We start from the raw sequence: 22,686 nt of genomic DNA on the forward strand, positions 1-22,686 counted from the left end.
GTCAATACGGAAAATTTCAAGAACTTTGACTGTATCCTCAACTGCAGTTGCAAAAAACATCAAACGCTATGATGAAACTGGCTCTCATGAGGACCGCCCCAGGAAAGGAAGACCAAGAATAACCTCTGCTGCAGAGGGTAAGTTCATTAGAGTTACCAGCCTCGGAAACCGCTACTTAACAGCACCTCAGATTAGAGCCCACATACATTCTTCACAAAGTTCAAGTAGCAGACAAATCTCAACATCAACTGTTCAGAGGAGATTGCGTGAATCAGGCCTTCATTGTCGAATTGCTGCAAAGAAGTCACTACTGAGGAAGAACAAGAAGAAGAAGAAGAAGAAGAAGAAGAAGAAGAGAATTGTTTGGGCCAAGAAACACAAGGAATGGACATTAGACCAGTGGAAATCTGTACTTTGGTCTAAGGTGTCCAAATTTGAGATTTTTGGTTCCAACCACTGTGTCTTTGTGAGATGCAGAGAAGGTGAGCAGATGGTTTCTGCATGTGTGGTTCCTACTGTGAAGCATGGAGGAGGAGGTGTGATGGTGCTTTGATGGTGACACTGTTGGTGATGTATTCAAAATTCAAGGCACACTTAACCAGCATGGCTACCACAGCATTCTGCAGCGCCATGCTATCCCATCTGGTTTGCGCTTATAGGGACCATCATTTGTTTTTCAACAAGACAATGACCCCAAGCATACCTCCAGGCTATGTAAGGGCTACTTGCCCAAGAAGGAAAGTGATGGATTGCTGCGTCAGATGACCTGGCCTCCACAATCACCCGATCTAAACCCAATCAAGATGGTTTAGGAGGAGTTGGACCGCAGAGTAAAGGAAAAGCAGCTAACAAGTGCTCAGCACCTCTGGGAACTCCTTCAAGACTGTTGGAAAAACCATTCCAGGAGACTACCTCATGAAGCTGATTGAGAGAATGCCAAGAGTGTGCAAAGCTGTCTTCAAAGCAAAAGGGGGCTACTTTGAGGAACCTAAAATATAAAACATATTTTGATTTGTTTAACACTCTTGTTTACAGCATAATTCCATATGCGTCCTTTCACAGTTTTGAAGTCTTCAATATTAATCTACAATGTAGAAAATAATTAAAAACCATTGAATGAGAAGGCGATTCCAAACCTTTGACTGGTACTTTACATACGTAAAATATATATATATTTATATTATTTTTTATTTTATTTTTTCCCACTGTGTAGGATAAAAGGCACTCTCCAACCAAGTATAATCAAATATATTATTTTTATTATTCAAATCGCATGCTCATAAGTTCTTTAAAAACATTGCCAACATTTCAGAATCTTTCTCAAGGATAATTTAACACCATGTCAGCGTCAGTCAAGCATACACAAGCATGCTTGATACACACACAGATAAGCTGCACTTTTAGGATTTTTCATAATTAACGGGCCATTTTGCAAAATCTGGGGTGATGGCCCGTTAATTATGAAAATCCTTAAGAGTGCAGCTTATCTGTGAGTGTATCTACAGCAAGTTTGCCTAAGAAGGCACTGGGCAGATTGTGTATCCTCTGGGGAGTGCGGAATATACACTGTGTCTATAAGTTTCTATATACATATATAAATGTGTATAGCTCACACAAGCTGATGAGCTCTTTTTAATGTAGTCATTACGGAGATTTTTTAGGTACCAGTCCCGTCAAAATCAAAGAGCAACATAACAGTAATGTCAGCGCCTGCGAATGGGCACGCCCAAACAGCGCAACATTTGAATTGCTCCATCAGACGCCATCTAGTGACCGCCGGCGTGAAAAACACTTGAATTTCCCCATAGAAGTCAGTTCCAGTGTTAACCTTTTATTATATAGGATAATAAAACTTCATTATTATATTAGGACGTATACGTCTTGGTTAGTTACAAATATTCACACTCACCTGTGGCTGTAAGACAACTTTGAGTGGTACAGAAAGCCTCTGAGCTCCTTGCTGACCTAGCACATGTGTTTGCTGCCCTACGGGTGCAAGAGTTAGACCACCTGCTGCTTGCTGTACAATCTGAAACTTCTGGGGTATTTGGCCTGCTGCCCCTGCATGCTGCTGAACCTGCAGCTGAATAGTAACCACTTTGGCTGGTTGTCCCTGGGGAGTCTTGGCCTGGGTAAGTGCTGCCAGCTGATTTCCTTGAAGAACAATCTTTCCTGGGAACCCACCCAGTACCACATGACGTTGACCCTGTTGAGCCCCAGAGGCAGACTGTGCAGGTTGCTGAAGCACAAGTGTAATGCGCTTAGAATCCCCCTGAGAAGAAGCAAATGCACAACAGTTAGGTAGAAAAATGAAACTAACACTTTAAAAACAGGCTGTGCCATTTTAGAAAAACCAGATAATCACCAACACTCCGTTACTGGTATGTAGCACACTGCAGTGCTTTGTTATTTTTGCCACTCTGCTAAAACTGGTCATCCAGAAAAGATTACAAATCAAAAGCCAACTGGTTGAAAGAGGTGACTGCCCATGACAATACAATGACTGAGACAGGCGTTCCAGGTCCACAGTAGTGGCAAACCTTAGCAGATCAATGTGTGCAGTTTCGGACAGAGTGTCCGGAAATGGGAAAGGAACAAAGTGTATAAAGATTTAATAAAAAGCAAAGAGAAAACAAAACAAAACATGGCACAGTGTAAAAAAAATCATGACTGTCAGCCAGGGGATAGAAGGAATGAGAGGAAATGTTTTAAACAAGTGCCCTGTTTCCTTGGGTGTACAATATAAACAACCATTTTGTCACTTCATGTACTAAAAAACAAAAAAACAAAAAAAACAACTTAGGGCCTAATTCAGAGTTGATTGCAGCAGCAAATTTGTTAGCAGTTGGCCAAAACCATGTGCACTGCAGGGGAGGGGGCAGATATAACATGTGCAGAGAGTGTTAGATTTGGGTGGGGTGTGTTCACACAGAAATCTAAATTGCAGTGTAAAAATACAGCAGCCAGTATTTACCCTGCACAGAAACAAAATAACCCAACTCTGAATTATCCCCTTAAAGTAGTAAATCAAGGCCAGTGTTCCTAAATTCCCTGATCTTAATTATGCAATGTGTGAGGCAGTCATAAACGCCTTGTTACAACTTAGATCAACTGAATTTTCGTTAAGCCACGTAAAACGCTTGGAAATAGTGGCCACAGAAATGACTGTTCCCAGTGCCTGCTCACACTTCAGATACTTCAAAAACAAGTGTATTAAGAAAATGCAGCATGTTGTGTTTATGGTTAGCCTCCCAGTATTGCATTATAAAGGAGCAAGCAGTACCTTGCATGTTTCTGAGACATCTGCACTTTCCAAACATTTTAATGCATTCAGCCAGATTTAATCACACCACAGATAAAATATGCAATGAGTATAACCCCTAGCTGACATATGTGGCTAACCAATAATCTCCAAAATACATATAGGGAGAAATGTATCAAGTGGTCTAAAGAGTGAAGTTGGCCATAGCAACCAGTTTCAAAGTAGCATTTATTAAGTACATCCTATAAAAAGGAGAGCAAGAATCGGACTGGTTGCTATGGAAAATGTATCCACTCTTAAGAAAGCTTGATATATCTCCCCCATAAATACAACCCTGTCTGCTCTTCCTAATGTGTAATGGTGCTGCTATGGAAAGCGGCAGATAATAAAAGTAGAACATACTATACCCCTCCCTCTAAGAACAAATCCTGCAGCATGCAGTGTTTAAATGGTTACTCTACCTGTTGAGGTGCAGAAGTCAAAGTAACTGCAGGCTTGATGTTCGTGTTGGTGTTAGTGCCAGTTGTAGGTGCTGAAGTGCGCACAGGCTGAAGTAGTAACTGTCTAACAGGTCTGACAGCCCCTGGTTGCCCTCCAATTCCTTGATTTGGAACTTTGGCCAGAACTGTATTACCAGATACGATGGAAACCCCAGGTCGAAGTGGGGTTCCTGTCAGCACCTTAGCAAAGGTAACTTTGCCCCCATTGGCTGACTGGCCAGGAGCTATAGTTTGGATCTGTGTCACGGGGCAGCCACTCATAGTCATCCCTGGTGGAGCTTTTAGAATCATGAATTTAGGAGCCACTCCTCCTGTTGTGGAAGTCCCCATAAAGGGGTTACCTTGGTTAAGTAGTTCTTGGTTTGTAGAGGACTGGGAAACCATTGAACGCTCAGATGTGACAACAGCAGCAGGATTGTCCTGCAGGACTTGTAGCTCTGTTCTCTGCTCAATTCCATCTGCTATTGGTCGTTCGCCACCTCTGTCTGTTGTGAGCTGTTCCAGAGGTTCCAGAACACTACCCAAGCCAAGTGCTTCATCCATGGTGTCTGGTCCATCTCGGGTAAATGAATCACCAGTTAGAGAATCCAAGCCAAATAGATTTGGATCATCAAAAAGGTCCATTATTGGGTCAGCCATATTTGGGTTCTTTCCAAGGTATGAACAGTGGGGAAGACTAGCAGCCTTCCCCGGGAACACAGAGCAAGTGAAAGTGGACTTCACTCACTCTTAAAGTCACAGAAAGATGAAAAGTGAGAGGAGCCAGGATGATAATCTGGGGAAAGAAAACAATAAGATATAGTAAACATTAAAATATATGCGACTAAAAAAAACAGCTTGTGTCACTCAGCCCTACGATGTGTAATGTTGCTCAATCTAAAGGTGGGTAAACACTAGGCGATGTGCTCGATGAGCAACATCGCCCAGTGTTTCCCCTCCCGGGCCGGGCCGTCCAACGGTGGCCATACACACTGTGATATCGCACAGTGACTTCATGCCACAACCGGCTGGTGCATGCAGCTTTGGCCGAAGAGTCCAAATTGAGCTACATGCATGGCCGAGACAGAAATCCGTTAATGACCCGCAGGGCCACGCATCGCTCGTCATCAGTTGCATACACACTGGGCTATATATTAAACTATATCACTCAGTTGGGTGAAAATATATCGCCAACTGTGTATGCACCTTAACTAAGTTGCTCATCTGATTTTTAGTGAATTGTCTAGAAAGTAACATGCATTTTTAAATTAGTGTACAACTTCTCAAAAGGGACAATACAACTAGACAAATTATGTTTCTATGAACATTTCAGATAGTGAAAACATTAAGATAATTACCAAAACATTATGCAGAAATACAACACGCAAGGCAACTACCGGGACTTCCTAGACAATTTAAATTAGCTTCCATATATGTTTGCAAGATTTGAATGATTGGATCAACATATGTATCTATTTCCCATTCCCTTCATTATTAGTTTCACAATATACCAGCTACTACACCTTTTACCACTTTAAACATGTTCACCCAAATGTTAGGAACTTACTATTCCAAGTCTATCACTTTCACTATACACAATAAAGGGGCGTACTGACGGGAGAGAGGTGTGCTGAGCCATATTAACACAGACTGCTCAGCACACATCTCTCCACCCTTCAGCACAGCGTGATGTGTTGAGCGAGGGGACGGACGGACGGGGGGCCGCTCACTTTACACAGCGATGAAGTGAGCGACCCGCTAGATTGAACCTGCATGCAGGCTCAATCTAGCACCGGCGATAGCGATGTGCGGGACCGCGCATCGCTATCGCTGGGGGGCATACACACGGCAGATCCATGCTTAAAATCTAAGCAATCTAGTCAGATTGCTTAGATTTTAAACACGGATTTCTCCATGTGTACCCCCCTTAAAGGTCAACTCTACAACCATAATCTCTAAAACACTTAGCTGCTAATTCAATTAAATGCAATCTTACATCCCATATCACAGAGCAATGTACAGCTTACATACAGTGCAAAGGGTGGTCTTCAGTATGCCGGCGGTCGGGCTCCCGGCGACCAGCATACCGGCGCCGGGAGCCCGACAGCCGGCATACAGACACTTATTCTCCCTCGTGGGGGTCCACGACCCCCCTGGAGGGAGAATAAAATAGTGTGGCGCGCATAGCGCGCCACCGTGCCCGTAGCGCAGTGAGCCCGCAAGGGGCTCATTTGCGCTCGCCACACTGTCGGTAAGCCGGCGGTCGGGCTCCCGGCGCCGGTATGCTGGTCGCCAGGAGCCCAGCCGCCGGCATATCGTAGTGAACCCAGTGCAAACATCACTCACACATACATTTGTGAAATCAAATACGCATTGTTGGAGCAATGCAAGAGCAATGGGGAGTACTGCTATCAATGTTCACATATCTCCTCAACGGCACAACACACGCATAGCCCCAATATCGCAATTAATTTGATCGTCCCCAAATTATCCATACTCTCAGTAAACTACTTTTAACATTGGCCTATTTGTGAATGTTTTCTTATTTCCCACCTTTTAAGTTTTGCTTAATCATGTTGGACTTTATTTTAGATTACACAATAAATAACACATATAATTATAGGATATAATTATATGGTGACATATACCTAGAAACTTTTGGGGGTGGGGGAATCTAATTATTTTGAGAGCAATTCTAATTAATGGACATCCAACAGAGCAATTCAATTGTATCGGGCACCCATTACTTATTGAGCTTGTCGTACCCAATTAGACAGGGTTTAGCTGCGTATAGCGACTAACACCATCTAAAGTCCTGTTTAGACAGGCCAATCTACAAACTTTTCACACATTACTTCTCGGCACCTCAAGAGGCTGCAAAAAAGACATGTGATCCCCCAAGGAACAAAAAAGGAGCATCAATTGAATTACTCTGCCGGGCGTCCTCTAGTGACAGCCGATGGGGAAAACAATTTAATCACGATCCCTAACAGAATGGATGGTGCAATGGTTAGCATTACTGCCTCACAGCACTGAGGTTGTGGGTTCGATTCACACCATGGCCCTAATTGTGTAGAGTCTGTATGGACCGACGTGAATGGGCAAATATTCTGTGTTAAGCACTGCGGATTGTGTGTGCACTATATATATATATATATATATATATATATATATATATATATATATATATATATATATATAAAAAAACTGGTAATAATAATTGCCTCTGCATACAATATTTCAGCTAAACTGACTCCTGGAAAAAAGGAAAACAAACAGATACAGTAATAAAAAATAAAAAAACACCTGTACCTTAAATAACTTTTCAAAAAGGAGATTTATGGTAGACTTACCATAGTTAAATCTCTTTCTGCTAGGTACACTGGTTTTCACAACATAGAGGTGTAGAGTTGGATCTTGATCCGAAACACCAACAGGCTAAAGCTTTGACTGTTCCCAAGATGCACTGCAACGCCTCCTCTATAGCCCCGCCTCCAGGCACTGGAGCTCAGTTTTGTTAACCAGTCCAATGCAGTAGCAGGTAAGAGAGACAGTAGATGTTAGTCACATAGAACCACGTTCTCACGACAGGAGAAGGGACTAGCAGCTAATGCCATACAAACCCAAGAAACAGTGTGTCAGGGTGGGCGCCCTATGGAAACCAGTGTACAACGCAGAAAGAGATTTAACTATGGTAAGTCTACCATAAATCTCCTTTTCTGCAGCGGGGTACACTGGTATTCCACAGGGAATAACACTGGGGATGTCCTAAAGCAGTTCCTCATGGGGAGGGGACGCACTGCAGCGGGTACAAGAACACTGCGTCTAAAGGAAGCATCCTGGGAGGCGGAAGTATCAAAGGCATAGAACCTGATAAACGTTTTCACAGAGGACCACGTAGCTGCCTTGCACAAATGTTCTGCGGACGCGACACGGCGGGCCGCCCAAGAAGGTCCAACAGACCAAGTATAATGGGCTTTGATAGCAGAATTAGCTGGGAGCCCAGCCTGTGCATAGGCTTGTGCAATCACCATTCTAATCCATCTGGCCAAGGTTTGCTTATATACAGGCCAGCTACGTTTGTGAAAACTAAACAGTACATAAAGGGAATCTGACCCCCTGATAGAGGAAGTCCTTTCCACATAAATACAGAGAGCCCGTACCACATCCAAAGATCCTTCTTTGGAGGACACACCAGAAGAGATGAAGGACGGAACCAGAGTCTCCTGGTTAAGGTGAAAAGATGATAGCACCTTAGGTAAATAACCAGGGCGAGTTCGCAGAACTGCCCGGTCACGGTGAAAAATCAGAAAGGGTGGACGACAGGACAAAGCGCCCAAGTCAGACACCCTCCTAGCAAAGGCAATAGCCAACAGACACACGACCTTAAGCGCAAGGCATTTAAGGTCCACAGACTCAAAAAGTTCAAATGGAGACTCTTGTAGGGCATTCAGAACAGACAGACAGATCCCACGGAGCCACAGAAGGGACATAGGGAGGCTGAATCCGTAGAACACAGAGTGAAAGTGTGAACGTCAGGAACAGATGCAATTTCTCTCTGAAACCACACCGACAAGGCAGATATATGGACCTTGAGGGAGGCCCGAACGGAGGCCCGAACGAAGGCCCAAGTCTAGGCCCTGTTGTAGAAGAGCCAAAAGTCTGGAAGTTTTGAAAGCATATGCATCATAATTCTTAGCCGCACACCAGGTGAAGTAAGAATTCCAGACCCTGTAATAAATCCGAGCCGAAGCTGGTTTACGGGCTTTCAACATAGTTTGAATGACCGCCTCAGAAAACCCTTTTGCTTTCAGGAGAGATGCTTCAAGAGCTACGCTGTCAAAGCCAGTCTGGCCAGCTCTGGGTAAACACAAGGGCCCTGAACTAGGAGGTCTGGGCGTTGAGGTAGTAGAAGAGGACAGTCTATTGAGAGATCCTGCAGGTCTGAGAACCAATGCCGTCTGGGCCACGCTGGAGCGACTAGAGGTAGTATTCCTCCTTCTTGCTTGAACTTCCGTATTACCCTGGGCAGGAGTGACACTGGAGGGAACACGTACAGCAGCCGAAAGTTCCATGGAATTGTCAGTGCATCCACGAACGCTGCTTGAGGATCCCTTGTTCTTGCTCCGAAGACCAGAACCTTGTGAGTGTGTCGAAATGCCATGAGGTCTACATCTGGTAGGCCCCACTTGTCCACTAGGAGTTGAAAGACTTCTGGATAAAGACTCCACTGTCCGGCGTGCACGTCCTGACGACTGAGGAAGTCCACTTCCTGATTGAGGACTCCCGGAATGAACACTGACGATAAGGCTGGTAGATGGCATTCCACCCATTGGAGGATTTTTTTGACACTTCCATCATTACCATGTGGCTTCGAGTGTCGTCTTGATGATTTATGTACGCCACCATGGTGGCGTTATCCGATTGTACTTTAACAGGCCTGTTCTGTACCAGAGGAAGGGCCAGTGTCAACACATTGAACACTGCCCGCAATTCCAGAATGTTTAAAATCGGGAGGAGAGATTCCTCCCTGGTCTACCGACCCTGGAGAGAGAGAGAGAGAGAGAGAGAGAGAGAGAGAGAGAGAGAGAGAGAGAGAGAGAGAGAGAGAGAGAGAGAGAGAGAGAGAGAGAGAGAGAGAGAGAGAGAGAGAGAGAGAGAGAGAGAGAGAGAGATGCTCTAGCACCACGCCTCAACCCCGCAGACTGGCGTCCATAGTCAGTGGGACCCAGTTGGGGATCCAGAAGGGACGGCCCCTGCTCAACTGTTGGTCCTGTAGCCACCAGCTCAGTGACAGACGAACCTCCGGAGTCAAGGAGATCATTTGAGACCTGATCCGATGAGGCAGGCCGTCCCACTTGGAAAGTATTAACCTCTGCAGATGGAGGAAAAGAAACGGAGCGTACTCCACCATGTCGTAAGCAGACACCATGAGGCCTAGTACTTGCGTTGCCGAGTGTATCGACACTCTTTGGCGAGAGAGGAAGTATCTGATCCTGTCCTAAAGTTTCAGGACTTTCGCCGAAGACAAGAACAGTCTTTGGCTGTGTGTGTCCAGCAGTGCCCCCCAGGTGCACCATGCTCTGAGCAGGGAACAGCAAGGACTTCTTCCAGCTGATGAGCCACCCGTGGGCATGTAGGAAGTTTACAGTCAGTCATAGATGACGGAGTAGGACATTGTGGGAGTTTGCCACGATCAGCAAATCGTCCAGATACGGCAGGATCCTTACTCCCTGGCGACGGAGATGAGCCGTCATCATGGCCATGATCTGGTGAAGATCTAAGGAGCCGTGGCCAGTCAAAACGGCACAGCCTGGAACGGATAGTGAAGGTTGCCAACAACAAACCGCAAATAGTGCTGATGCGATATTGCAATAGGTATATGCAGATAAGCAACTTGTATAACCAGGGATACCATATAATCTCCGGGTTCCATGGCCAGTACAAATGAGCGCAGTGTTTCCAGATGGCACCTGCATACGCTCACAACATTTCAGTGATTTGAGGTTGAGTATAAGCCAGAAAGACTCATTGGGTTTCGGTACTAGAAAAAGGGTTGAATAGTATCCTCTGCCTCTTTGGGATAGAGGTACCGGCACCACCACTCCTGTATCCAGGAGGGAACTCACAACTAATGTTAGAGCTTGTGCCTTTAACGGATCCGAAGGGGTAACCGTTGTGCAAAACCGGCGATGGGGACGCCACTTGAAAAAGACTGCGTACCCGTGAGACAACTTGTCGTACCCATGCGTCTGAAGTTGTCATTAACCAGACATGGGTGAATCGCAGAAGTCGGCCTCCCACCCTGGGGAGCCCAGGGGGAAGAGGGGGGTGGGGGTTGGGGCGGTCCTGTCATGCAGCAGGCTGACGGACTTGACCAGGATTATTAGGCCGTGGGCTTAGTGGTTTTTGGGAGCACGAGACATGACCTTCGCTTTCCCATGAGGCCGAAAGCAGGTAAAGGTGGTACCTTTTGCCCTCTGTTCAGAAGGATTAGCATTTGAGAGAAAAGCAGACATAGTAGCCGTCGAGCCAGACCCAATTTTTTAATTAGGTCTTCCCCAAAGAGGATGTCTCCAGTAAAGGGGAATACCTCCAAGGACTTTTGGAGTCCAGTTCCACCTTCCATGACCTCAACCACAGAATACGGCGAGCCAGGACAGACGTATTAGACGCCTTGGCAGCCGACACATCCGCCTCAGGGGACGCCTCCTGGTGTAAAGAACAGGTGGCGGTAGCATTGTGAGACAGGGAATGTCTGGCATTGACAAATACATCCTCGGGCAGCACATCCTCTAATGCCTGAACCAATCATCAATATATTTTGCAGCCCCAAGAGGATGCAATTGTGATCTATGTACAACACCTGTAAGGGAGTAATAGATTTCAGGCATCCCTCCACACGCTTATCTGTCAGTTCCTACAGTGAGGGGACAGTGGTGACAGGCAGAGTGGACGACACCCAATGGGTGACACAATTCACTAGCAGAGAATTATCTATTTGTTATATAACTCTGCCGGGGAAGGATATCGAGCTAATGCCCGTTGTAGACAGGGGGAATGTCTTCCCTGGGGTAGACCAGGTGTCTTGTCTGATGTACACTAAATGGTCAGAATGTGGTAACAATTTTTTTTTACCCTCTGACGTTTGAACATATCAGTTGGCTTAACCACAGTAGGGGAATACTCTTATCATGATTTGTAGGATTTGCTTCCCAGTAACCACAAGGGCAGTGGTATCACTTAGCAATGGAAAATCCTTGTCAGAAATACCTAATATAGACACTGACAGGACAGCATGTTCCCCCTCTCTTCAGATAAAATATCTGAGAGATTATTGGATAGGGAGGAGGAAGCAGCCCGCTTAGATGACCCAGAGACACGAGAGTGACCTGGAATAGGGTTTTGCCTGAGCAAGGGATGAGTCATATGCTACAACCTGTGAGGTAAAATTTTCCCGTCCAAAGCGAAGTAACCATGGGGACATCAGTGACTGTAATATTACAGGTGGTCCATAGGGGGCATAAAGCGTTCACTTAGAGAACCCAGTAGGTTTGAGAACACAGCCCAGGTTGGCTTCCGATTGATTACAGGAGCTGCGGACTGACTGGGAGATGTATGAGACACAGCACACAGACCATAACACAAAACTTCCCCCTCAGTTAAATTCTTTGCACATGCCCTGCAGGGTTACAGGAGCATCCCCAGATTTACTGCCCTACATGTTAAACATTATACACAAATGCAACATAGAGCGGCTTAGTACGATGAAGCCAGACAGAGTACAATACCTGCAAATAAATTTGTTAGCATGTGACTGAGTACCCAGTACACAACACCTGTGAATAAATCTGGTATTATGTGACTGAGTACATAGTATAATACACAAAATAGGTAAACACTGTGACGCACTATATATTGCCCCAGACACACCTAGTCCCCTAGGGTACAGTATACAGTCATATATATATCTGGAATACACCACAGTGAATTTCATAGCAGATACAGGCACACAGTCACGTTTGCAATGAAGATAATTATTTTCATGACAATAAACTATCATTGGATTATTATATTAACACATATAAATTATTTTACAATGCGCGGTCTGAGACCGGATGTATATATCAGAGTACTCGTACAATATATTCTGGCACAGGTACACTTGTTCTTAACTAACGTAAGTGTTTGTAAACCACGGCGCAGATGTACAGGTGGGTTTACAAAGGAGACCTTGCCCTACAGTCCCGGATACCAGACGCATCTATTTTAGAACATGGCACCCAGCGTCTCAGTCAGGGAGTGAGGGAGAGTGCGAGGCAGCTCCAGAGCAGGAACACCAGCAGTAGATGGTGCCTGGAGCTGAAGGAGGGGCTACAGGTCAAGTGCCTTATCCCCTATGCTGGTCCTCACCACCTGGTACTACGGAGCCTTATTAAAATCGATATATAGGTATCCGACCTGTGTACCCATGCCCTGGTGGCTATAGCGGGGTCCCTGCACGGCCACAGTGTCCACGCCAGCATCGTGGTCCGTCTTCTTAGACCGCGACCCCCTCACCTGGGGGACCCTCTTACCTCCTCCCTGATGTGCAGCCATGCGATCCAGGAGAGCGGAAGTGTGCCTAAAAACTGGTGCGTCTCCGCTGCAAGTACCGGGGAACCAGGACGCGGGAGTATGCAGCACTGCTGAGGGAGGTGATGGAGCCGCAGCACAGCATGTCAGGATGACATAGAAAGTGCTGCGGCCCTTGAAATCTTCTAAAAAAAGTCCTTTTCAGGGCTGCTTAGCGCAGCCCCCCTGTTAGTTGACCTGCACTGCAGGCATCAACTTACAAACAGAACTCCAGTGCCTGGAGGCGGGGCTATAGAGGAGGCGGTACAGTGTATCCTGGGAACAGTCAAAGCTTTAGCCTGTTGGTGCCTCGGCTCAAGATCCAACTCTACACCCCGATGTTATTCCCTGTGGAATACCACTGTACCCCGCTGCAGAAATATTGGATAACAGTAATGCTGTTTATTACTGTCCCAAAGACAAATATTTAGTTCTATAAGATGCTTTACATGGCTGATTTGTGCAATAATTTATTTATTTATTTATTTTTAAACGTGAAATAAGCAGGGAAAGAAATGCAATTATGTGGTAATTGGAGGCCATTTATTTATACCACAATAATGACATGTAATTATTGGCACAATTAAGTTACTAAAAACCTTCCAACCGCCTAATCATTGGGGGGCAGGAGTTCTGAACCAATGGCCTGATTCGGATTTGTACGCAAACCGAACTGTTTATATAGAAAATGTACGATACTGCACATCTGCTTCCCTGTGGTTGTGCAATAACGCACATTAAAATCAGGCCTTAAGTCCCAACATTTTGTTATCGTAAAATAGATTTTCCCTGACTTTACACCTGCTCTGGGGATGCGAGAAAGTGGGAATTCCTACAGAACTTACTATGGCTCAATTTCTCTCAGGTAACTGAATAGGAAAAACCCAGGTGTGGGTCATTTCATGTCAGTTCAACCAGGCATGACACCAACCGACTCAGATTTTCTATGATATTTTGTACACTTGATACTGCCACATAGCCAATAATTCATGTAAAATTTTCCTTCGCTAGGACTCAGTTTTTGAGATATAAGGGGTCAAAGTTTTGAAAAATTGCAGGGAAATGCTGCTCCTGATGCTCCATTTTTTGTGAAGTGTACCTGGAAAAAAAATTCATGTCTCAATGCCTAATCCACGTATCACTTAAAATTTTGATCCTTTATCTATCAAAATATGGAGATTCAAGAATAAAATGTTTATCAATCTTGCCCGACTCAAAGAGTTCATTATACATCCCTTTACTAAATACGAATGAAAAATAATGAAATTTTGATTTCCTGTATGAGTATTTTAAGGTTTAATTATAATTGTCTCTTTAAAATGAATATTACCATTAGGTATAGTTTTGCCCGCCAAGGGAGTATTTTTAATTTGTATATTTCTACGTATATATGTGCAGATTTCTAATTACACATAGGGGAGTATTCAATTAGCTGCAATAACCCGTTTGTGCAAAAACTGATTTTACTGGTAATTGTTAAAGACCCCTATTCAATTAGCCGCAATAATTTATATAGTCGATAATTTTACTACAAATTTCACTACACCTACTCTGAGCAGGTGCAAAGTTGGGGAAAATCTTTAGTTGGTCTACTTGGAGAGTAGTTGGTCTTTTTCCACTTTTTTTAAAGTCTCCTAAAATGACCCAAATATAAACTTATACCCTTATATTTACTTATATTTTATGTACCCCCAATTTAATGAGAGCACTCAAGTTGCTAAAAAAAAATCATCATTTTTTTTTTTTTTAAATGTGTGTAACAGCCATTTGACTCAATTTAAGTACCTCAAATCTAATACACTTCTATACTGTTATCCTATGTTCGTTTGCAATTTTCGGGGTTACAGGATGATTTCCCCATTTTCCCCTACACTTTAAGGTAAGAATTTACACGCAAATCCTGTTTTTGTGATTTTTGTATTGAATAGGTGCTAAAATGGGAGCGCCCATACCTGTGAAAAGATGTTTGTTCATTTAGCGTGAAAAATTGCAGCGTGAAAATTTGCCAATGTTTCGTGGCTACTTGAAAACCGTCCATAATCTTGTATAATTCATACAAAATTAAGTACTTTCAAAAATGTATTTTCATTAATGCATAAGCCAAAAAAAAGAATAGGGTTTTGATAAATCATACTTGGATGATCATTGAAAAAAAAAAAAATCTATTTTCTGAACAAAAATGAATGATTATTTTTTTTATTAAATCAAGTGTTATTTATTGATTTTGCATTAGAGAACAAACAATAACAAGAAAACAAAAATAAGATTTTAAGCCTACCGGTAAATCTTTCTCTCCTAGTCCGTAGAGGATGCTGGGGACTCCGTAAGGACCATGGGGTATAGACTGGCTCCGCAGGAGACATGGGCACTATAAAGAACTTTAGAATGGGTGTGCACTGGCTCCTCCCTCCATGCCCCTCCTCCAGACCTCAGTTAGAGAAACTGTGCCCAGAGGAGATGGACAATACGAGGAAAGGATTTTGTTAATCTAAGGGCAAGATTCATACCAGCCCACACCATCCACACCGTATAACCTGGAACATACGCAACCAGTTAACAGTATGAACAAAACAGTATCAGCTAAAGACTGATCTCAACTGTAACATAACCCTTATGTAAGCAACAACTATATACAAGCCTTGCAGATTTTGTCCGCACTGGGACGGGCGCCCAGCATCCTCTACGGACTAGGAGAAAAAGATTTACCGTTAGGTTTAAAATCTTATTTTCTCTTACGTCCTAGAGGATGCTGGGGACTCCGTAAGGACCATGGGGTTTATACCAAAGCTTCAGACCGGGCGGGAGAGTGCGGACGACTCTGCAGCACCGACTGAGCAAACGCAAGGTCCTCATCAGCCAGGGTATCAAACTTATAGAACTTTGCAAAAGTGTTTGAACCTGACCAGGTAGCTGCTCGGCAAAGCTGTAAAGTCGAGACGCCTCGGGCAGCCGCCCAAGAAGAGGCCACCTTCCTAGTGGAATGGGCCTTTACCGAATTTGTAAACGGCAATCCTGCCGTAGAATGAGCCTGCTGAATCGTGTTACAGATCCAGCGAGCAATAGTCTGCTTTGAAGCAGGAGCGCCAACTTTGTTGGCTGCATACAGGACAAACAGTGCTTCCGTTTTCCTAACCCGAGCCGTCCTGGCTACATAGACTTTTAAGGCCCTGACTACATCCAGGGACTTGGAATCCTCCAAGTCACCCGTAGCCACAGGCACCACAATAGGTTGGTTCATATGAAATGAAGAAACCACCTTAAGCAAAAATTGAGGACGAGTCCTCAACTCTTCTCTATCCACATGGAAGGTCAAATAGGGGCTCTTGTGAGACAAGGCGGCCAATTCGGACACCCGCCTTGCAGATGCCAAGGCCAACAACATGACCACCTTCCAAGTGAGAAATTTTAATTCAACAGTTTGAAGAGGTTCAAACCAGTGAGACTTCAGGAACCGTAACACCACGTTAAGGTCCCAAGGTGCCACTGGGGGCACAAAAGGAGGCTGGATGTGCAGCACTCCCTTTATAAAAGTCTGGGCCGAAATCTGTACTTTAATGGAGCCAAATTTTAGGCCCATATCCACTCATGTTTGTAGAAAGTGGAGAAAACGGCCCAGATGGAAATCTTCCGTAGGAGCATTCTTGGCTTCACACCAAGAAACATATTTCCTCCAGATACGGTGATAATGTTTTGCCGTCACCTCCTTCCTAGCCTTTATCAGAGTAGGGATGACTTCCTCCGGAATACCTTTCCCAGCTAGGATTCGGTGTTCAACCGCCATGCCGTCAAACGTAACCACGATAAGTCTTGGAACAAGCAGGGCCCCTGTTGTAACAGGTCCTCCCTGAGAGGAAGAGGCCATGGATCTTCTGTGAGCATCTCCTGAAGATCTGAATACCAGGCCATTCGAGGCCAATCTGGAACAATGAGGATTGTTTTCACTCTTTTTTGTGTTATGATTCTCAATATTTTTGAGATGAGAGGAAGAGGAGGGAACACATAGACCGACTGAAACCCAAGGTGTCACCAGGGCGTTCACCGCTACTGCCTGAGGGTCCCTTGACCTGGCACTATCTCTGAAGCTTCTTGTTGAGGCGTGACGCCATCATGTCTATGTGAGAAATTCCCCAAAGATTTGTTATCTCTGTGAAAACGTCTTGATGAAGTCCCCACTCTCCTGGATGGAGATCGTGTCTGCTGAGGAAGTCTGCTTCCCAGTTGTCCACTCCCGGAATGAAGACCGCTGACAGAGAGCTTACGTGATTTTCCGCCCAGCGAAGAATCCTGGTGGCTTCCGCCATTGCCACTCTGCTCCTTGTCCCGCCTTGGCGGTTTACATGAGCCACGGCTGTGACGTTGTCTGATTGAATCAGAACCGGTAAGTTGCAAAGAAAATTCTCCGCTTGTCGTAGGCAGTTGTATATGGCCCTCAATTCCAGTACGTAGACAAGCCTCCTGGCTTGACCATAGTCCCTGAAAACTTCTTCCTTGTGTGACTGCTCCCCATCCTCGGAGGCTCGCGTCCGTGGTCACCAGAACCCAGTCTTGAAAGCCGAACCTGCGATCCTCTAGAAGGTGAGCGCTTCGCAGCCACCACAGGAGAGACACCCTGGGCCGGGGGGACAGGCTTATCTTCTGATGTATTAGTAGATGGGATCCTGACCACTTGTCCAGGAGATCTCACTGAAACGTCCTTGCATGAAACCTGCCGAACGGGATGGCCTCGTAGGCTGCCACCATTTTCCCCAGAACTCAAGTGCATTGATGAACAGACACTCTTTTTGGTTTTAACAAGTCTCTGACCATGTTCTGGATGTCCTGGGCTTTTTCCATCGGGAGAAAAACCCTCTTCTTTTCAGTGTCCAGAATTATGCCTAGTCGAGTCGTTGGAATCAATTGTGACTTTGGCAGATTGAGAATCCAACCGTGTTGTTGTAGCACTCTCAGGGATAGCAACACGCTCTTCTGCAATTGGTCTCTCGATCTTCCTTTTATCAGGAGATCGTCCAAGTATGGGATAATTGTGACTCCCTGCCTGCGCAGGAGCACCATCATCTCCGCCATCACCTTGGTGAAAATCCTCGGGGCCATGGAAAGCCCAAACGGCAACGTCTGAAACTGGTAATGACAGTCCCGTACAGCGAATCTCAGGTACGCCTGATGAGGATATATGGGGAAATGAAGGTATGCATCCTTTATGTCGAGTGACACCATAAAATCCCCCCCTTCCAGACTGGAGATCACAGCCCGGAGTGATTCCATCTTGAATTTGAACTTTCTCAAGTACAGGTTTAGGGATTTTAGATTTAAAATGGGTCTGACCGAACCATCCAGCTTCGGGACCACGAACAGGGTCGAATAGTACCCTTTCCCCTGTTGGACTAGGGGAACCTTGACAATCACTTGCTGTTGATACAGCTTTTGAATTGCAGCGAACACTACTTCCCTCCCTGGGGAAGAAGCTGGCAAGGCCGACTTGAAAAATCGGCGAGGGGGCACCTCTTCGAATTCCAGTTTGTAGCCTTGGGATACAATATCCATTGCCCAAGGATCCACGTCTGACAGAACCCAGACCTGGCTGAAGAGTCGAAGACGTGCCCCCACCGGTGCGGACTCCCTCAGTGGAGCCCCAGCGTCATGCGGTGGATTTAGTAGAAGCCGGGGAGGACTTCTGCTCCTGGGAACTAGCCGGAGCAGGTGCTCTCTTTCCTCTACCCTTACCTCTGGCGAGGAAAGATGAGCCCCGACCTCTTCTGGACTTATGCGACTGAAAGGACTGCATCTGATATTGTGGAGTTTTCTTTTGCTGCGGGGGAACAAAAGGCAAAAAGGTAGATTTACCCGCGGTAGCTGTGGCAACCAGGTCCGCGAGACCTTCCCCAAATAAAACTTCACCTTTGTATGGCAAAACCTCCATATGCTTCTTTGAGTCGGCATCACCCGTCCATTGGCGGGTCCACAGGGCTCGCCTAGCATAAATCGCCATGGCGTTGGCTCTCGAAACCAGCAGCCCAACGTCTCTTTGAGCGTCCCTCATATATAAGACTGCGTCTTTAATGTGGCCTAAGGTCAATAAAATGGTATCCCTATCTAGGGTATCAAGGTCAGCTGACAAGGTATCTGTCCAAGCTGCAACTGCACTACACACCCATGCCGATGCTATTGCCGGTCTGAGAAAAGCACCTGTATGCGCATAAATAGACTTTAAAGTAGTTTCCTGTCTGCGATCAGCAGGATCCTTGAGGGCTGCCGTGTCCGGAGACGGTAGTGCCACTTTCTTGGACAGGCGTGTTAAAGCCTTGTCCACCCTGGGTGAGGATTCCCAACGTACCCTGTCCTGTGCAGGGAAAGGATACGCCATAAGAATCCTCTTGGGAATCTGCAGTTTTTTATCTGGAGTTTCCCAAGCTTTTTCAAATAACTCGTTGAGCTCATGGGATGGGGGAAAGGTTACCTCAGGTTTCTTTTCCTTATACATGCGCACCCTCGTGTAAGGGACCGAGGGGTCATCTGTGATATGCAAAACATCTTTTATTGCAACAATCATATAATGAATACTTTTGGCCACCCTTGGGTGTAACCTCGCCTCATCGTAGTCGACACTGGAGTCAGAATCCGTGTCGGTATCAATGTCTGCTATTTGGGATAGGGGACGTTTTTGAAACCCAGAAGGGCCCGGTGACCCAGCCGAAGCAGTGTATTGACTCCCTGCTTTTTCCCTGGACTCTGCTATGTCCAATCTCTTATGTAATAAGGTCACATTTGCATTTAAAACATTCCACATGTCCATCCAATCATGAGTCGGCGTTGCCGACGGAGACACCACAATCATTTGCTCCACCTCCTCCTTAGCTGAGCTTTCCGCATCAGACATGCCGACACACTCGTACCGACACCCACACACAGGGATATAGTTATAAGGAGACAGTTCCCCAATAAGGCCCTTTGGAGAGACAGAGAGAGAGTATGCCAGCACACACCCAGCGCCAACTGACACTGGAAAATAAACTCCCAGATAATAGCGCTTTTATATTAATCACTGTGTTAATACACTCACTGCGCCTTTCAAGTGCCCCCCCCCCCCCTCTTTTCAGCCCCGTGTCACCGTGTTCAGCAGGGGAGAGACCGGGCAGCCAGCTTCTCTGAAGATCTCTGTGGAGAAAATGGCGCTGATTAGTGCTGAGGGACCAAGCTCCACCCCCTCCAGCGGCAGGCTTCGGTCCCGCTCAAAGTATCTCAAAACTGGCGGGGGATTTCAAGAATTACTGCCTCCGCAGTGTCTATTATAATGCCAGATATAGAGGTTATTATTGCTGCCCAGGGCGCCCCCCCCTGCACCCATCAGTACCCGCTAGTGTGTGTAGTGTGTGGGAGCAATACCTCAGTGAAGATATGAAGTCTTCTGCCGCCTTGAAGTCTTCTTTTCTTCTTATACTCACCCGGCTTCAATCTTCCGGCTCTGTGAAGAGGACGGCGGCGCGGCTCTGGGACGAACGGCGGGGGGAGACCTGCGTTCCGACTCCCTCTGGAGCTAATGGTGTCCAGTAGCCTAAGAAGCAGAGACTATCACTTAAGTAGGTCTGCTTCTCTCTCCTCAGTCCCACGATGCAGGGAGCCTGTTGCCAGCAGTGCTCCCTGAAAATAAAAAACCTAACAAAATTCTTTTTCAGAGAAACTCAGGAGAGCTCCCCTGTAAAGCACCCAATCTCCTCTGGGCACAGAATCTAACTGAGGTCTGGAGGAGGGGCATAGAGGGAGGAGCCAGTGCACACCCATTCTAAAGTTCTTTATAGTGCCCATGTCTCCTGCGGAGCCCGTCTATACCCCATGGTCCTTACGGAGTCCCCAGCATCCTCTAGAACGTTAGAGAAATAGAAAATAGTGATGACATGTACCATTACCAAAATGATTCTTAACTGACAGTAAAACAGGAAACACATTTCAACCTGTACTATAGGAATATTATTACCAGTATTCCTGTCTACTGATTTAGGCTAATATAAAAGGCCTATTTCATAAATTAGTTTAAGTGTTAATCACATCAGGTTATGAATCTTACTTTTTTTAACAGAGATGCCTGATGTCTAACTGAAGATGAGATTGTACTGCCAATGTACATACCATATATACTCGAGTATAAGCCGACTTTTTCAGTACATTTTTTTTTGTGCTTAAAAAAGCCCCCTCGGCTTATACTCGAGTCAGTGCTGGCAGTGCAGTGCAGTGGGAAGGAGGGACACGGAGGGCACAGCGCGCGCCTCTCCTGTGTCCCTCCTGCGTCTCCGGCGGGTCTATTAAAGGAAGTACTCGTTTGTGAGCTCTGATTGGCTCACGAACCGGCACTTCATTTAACAGACCCGCCGCGTCCGCCGAAGACGCAGGAGGGACACAGGAGAGGCGCACGCTGTGCCCTCCGTGTCCCTCCTTCACAAGACAACGCGGGAGCGGCGGAAGGTAAGTTATAGCAGGCACTGGGGAAGCATATTTGGCACTTGGGGGGGGGGGGGCATATGTGGCACAGAGGAGGCATGCATATCTGGCAGTATGAGGGCATATCTGGCACTGTGGGGGCATATCTGGCAGTATGAGGGCTGTGTACGGCTAGAGCTGCATTTCCCACCCTAGGCTTATACTCGAGTCAATACGTTTTCCCAGGTATTTGTGATAAAATTAGGTGCCTCGGCTTATATTCGGGTCGACTTATACTCGAGTATATACGGTAATCAACTTCCTTTTCAGGGAAGTAATCCATTCTTCCAGTACCCTTCGTGATGAGGGCTGACAGAGGAAATGATATTGCACACAGGAACATAACAGATGTCGTCTTTCTTCTATAGGGGCTAGTGAAATGATCGAGCAGGGCCATAGGGGTGCATGAACTTAACTTCAACATCACATTTCTCATCTTTTGAAAGTACCAATCCAAAAAAATGATAACTATTGTAAACATATGCTATTGTACGGATTTGTGACATATTGGCTTGTGCCAGATTGTTCTGATCTGAGAAATGGAACTGAAGTTTTTATCTGACCAGAGTTGCTTTGTTTCTGGGAAAACTTCAGATATAGGGGTGAAGTGATGTAATCCTCTTGTACCAGGTACTGCTTTTGCTGGGAACATCGGTTTTGTAGCTGCTTGCAGGTTTCTTTTTATATTAGCAACTCTTGACTTGCAAAAATGTAATGGCCCATACACACGGTGAGATTCGAGCTATGCCCGATTCTCACTCTGCGACAGGGAGTATGCTTGCGATACTGACTATGTGCGATTTTGGCTAAGTGTCAATTTTGACTACCTGTTCTATAGATATAGGGGTATATGCAATTGCAGTCGAATTCCCGAAATTGTCGAATTTCGGGTCATTTTCGACCAAAAAAAAAAATTCGCCTATGCAATTCAGTGCTTTCCGACCAAAAAACGGACTTTCAAAATTCGACTTTTTGAAATTCGAATTTTTGCAAATTCGACTTTTCTGCAATGATACAAGTGCTGCAATTCGACCAAAGCATATTCAATTCAAGTTTGGAAATTCGACAGCAGTGCTTTTAGACAGCAAATTCGTCTTTTTCAATCCGCCACACTTTGGAGGGTGAAAACAATAAAAAAAAATTTAAACATGTTTTTTTTGGTGTTTTTTTTTTTAGGAATAGCATATCTATTTATATTAGAAGGGATTAGGTACTTTTTTTTTTTTTTGGGGGTAGCACAAATATTATTTATATTTTTTTTACATTTTTTTTTTTTTTTTTTTTTTTATTGCTGGAACGGTAAAATCCTTAAAAAAAAATGGCGTGGGGTCCCACCTCCAAAGCATAACCAGCCTCGGGCTC

General features: G+C 45.4%; 1 protein-coding gene across 5 annotated transcripts in view; it reads right to left on the bottom strand.

Moving 5' to 3' along the window:
- Window positions 1-22,686, bottom strand: part of CHD8 (chromodomain helicase DNA binding protein 8) — a 371,271-nt gene that overhangs the window by 299,720 nt on the left and 48,865 nt on the right. For all 5 annotated transcript variants that reach the window (XM_063913512.1, XM_063913515.1, XM_063913511.1 and 2 more), the window contains exons 2-3: window positions 3,724-4,537; window positions 1,910-2,272 (exon numbers count right to left, since the gene is read on the bottom strand). In XM_063913512.1, the coding sequence (XP_063769582.1) occupies window positions 1,910-2,272; window positions 3,724-4,401 (1,041 nt within the window). In that variant the 5' untranslated portion in view covers window positions 4,402-4,537. The remainder of the gene's footprint in view (window positions 1-1,909; window positions 2,273-3,723; window positions 4,538-22,686) is intronic.

Source organism: Pseudophryne corroboree, chromosome 1 (genome assembly GCF_028390025.1).
Source record: "Pseudophryne corroboree isolate aPseCor3 chromosome 1, aPseCor3.hap2, whole genome shotgun sequence".
NCBI lineage: Eukaryota > Metazoa > Chordata > Amphibia > Anura > Myobatrachidae > Pseudophryne > Pseudophryne corroboree.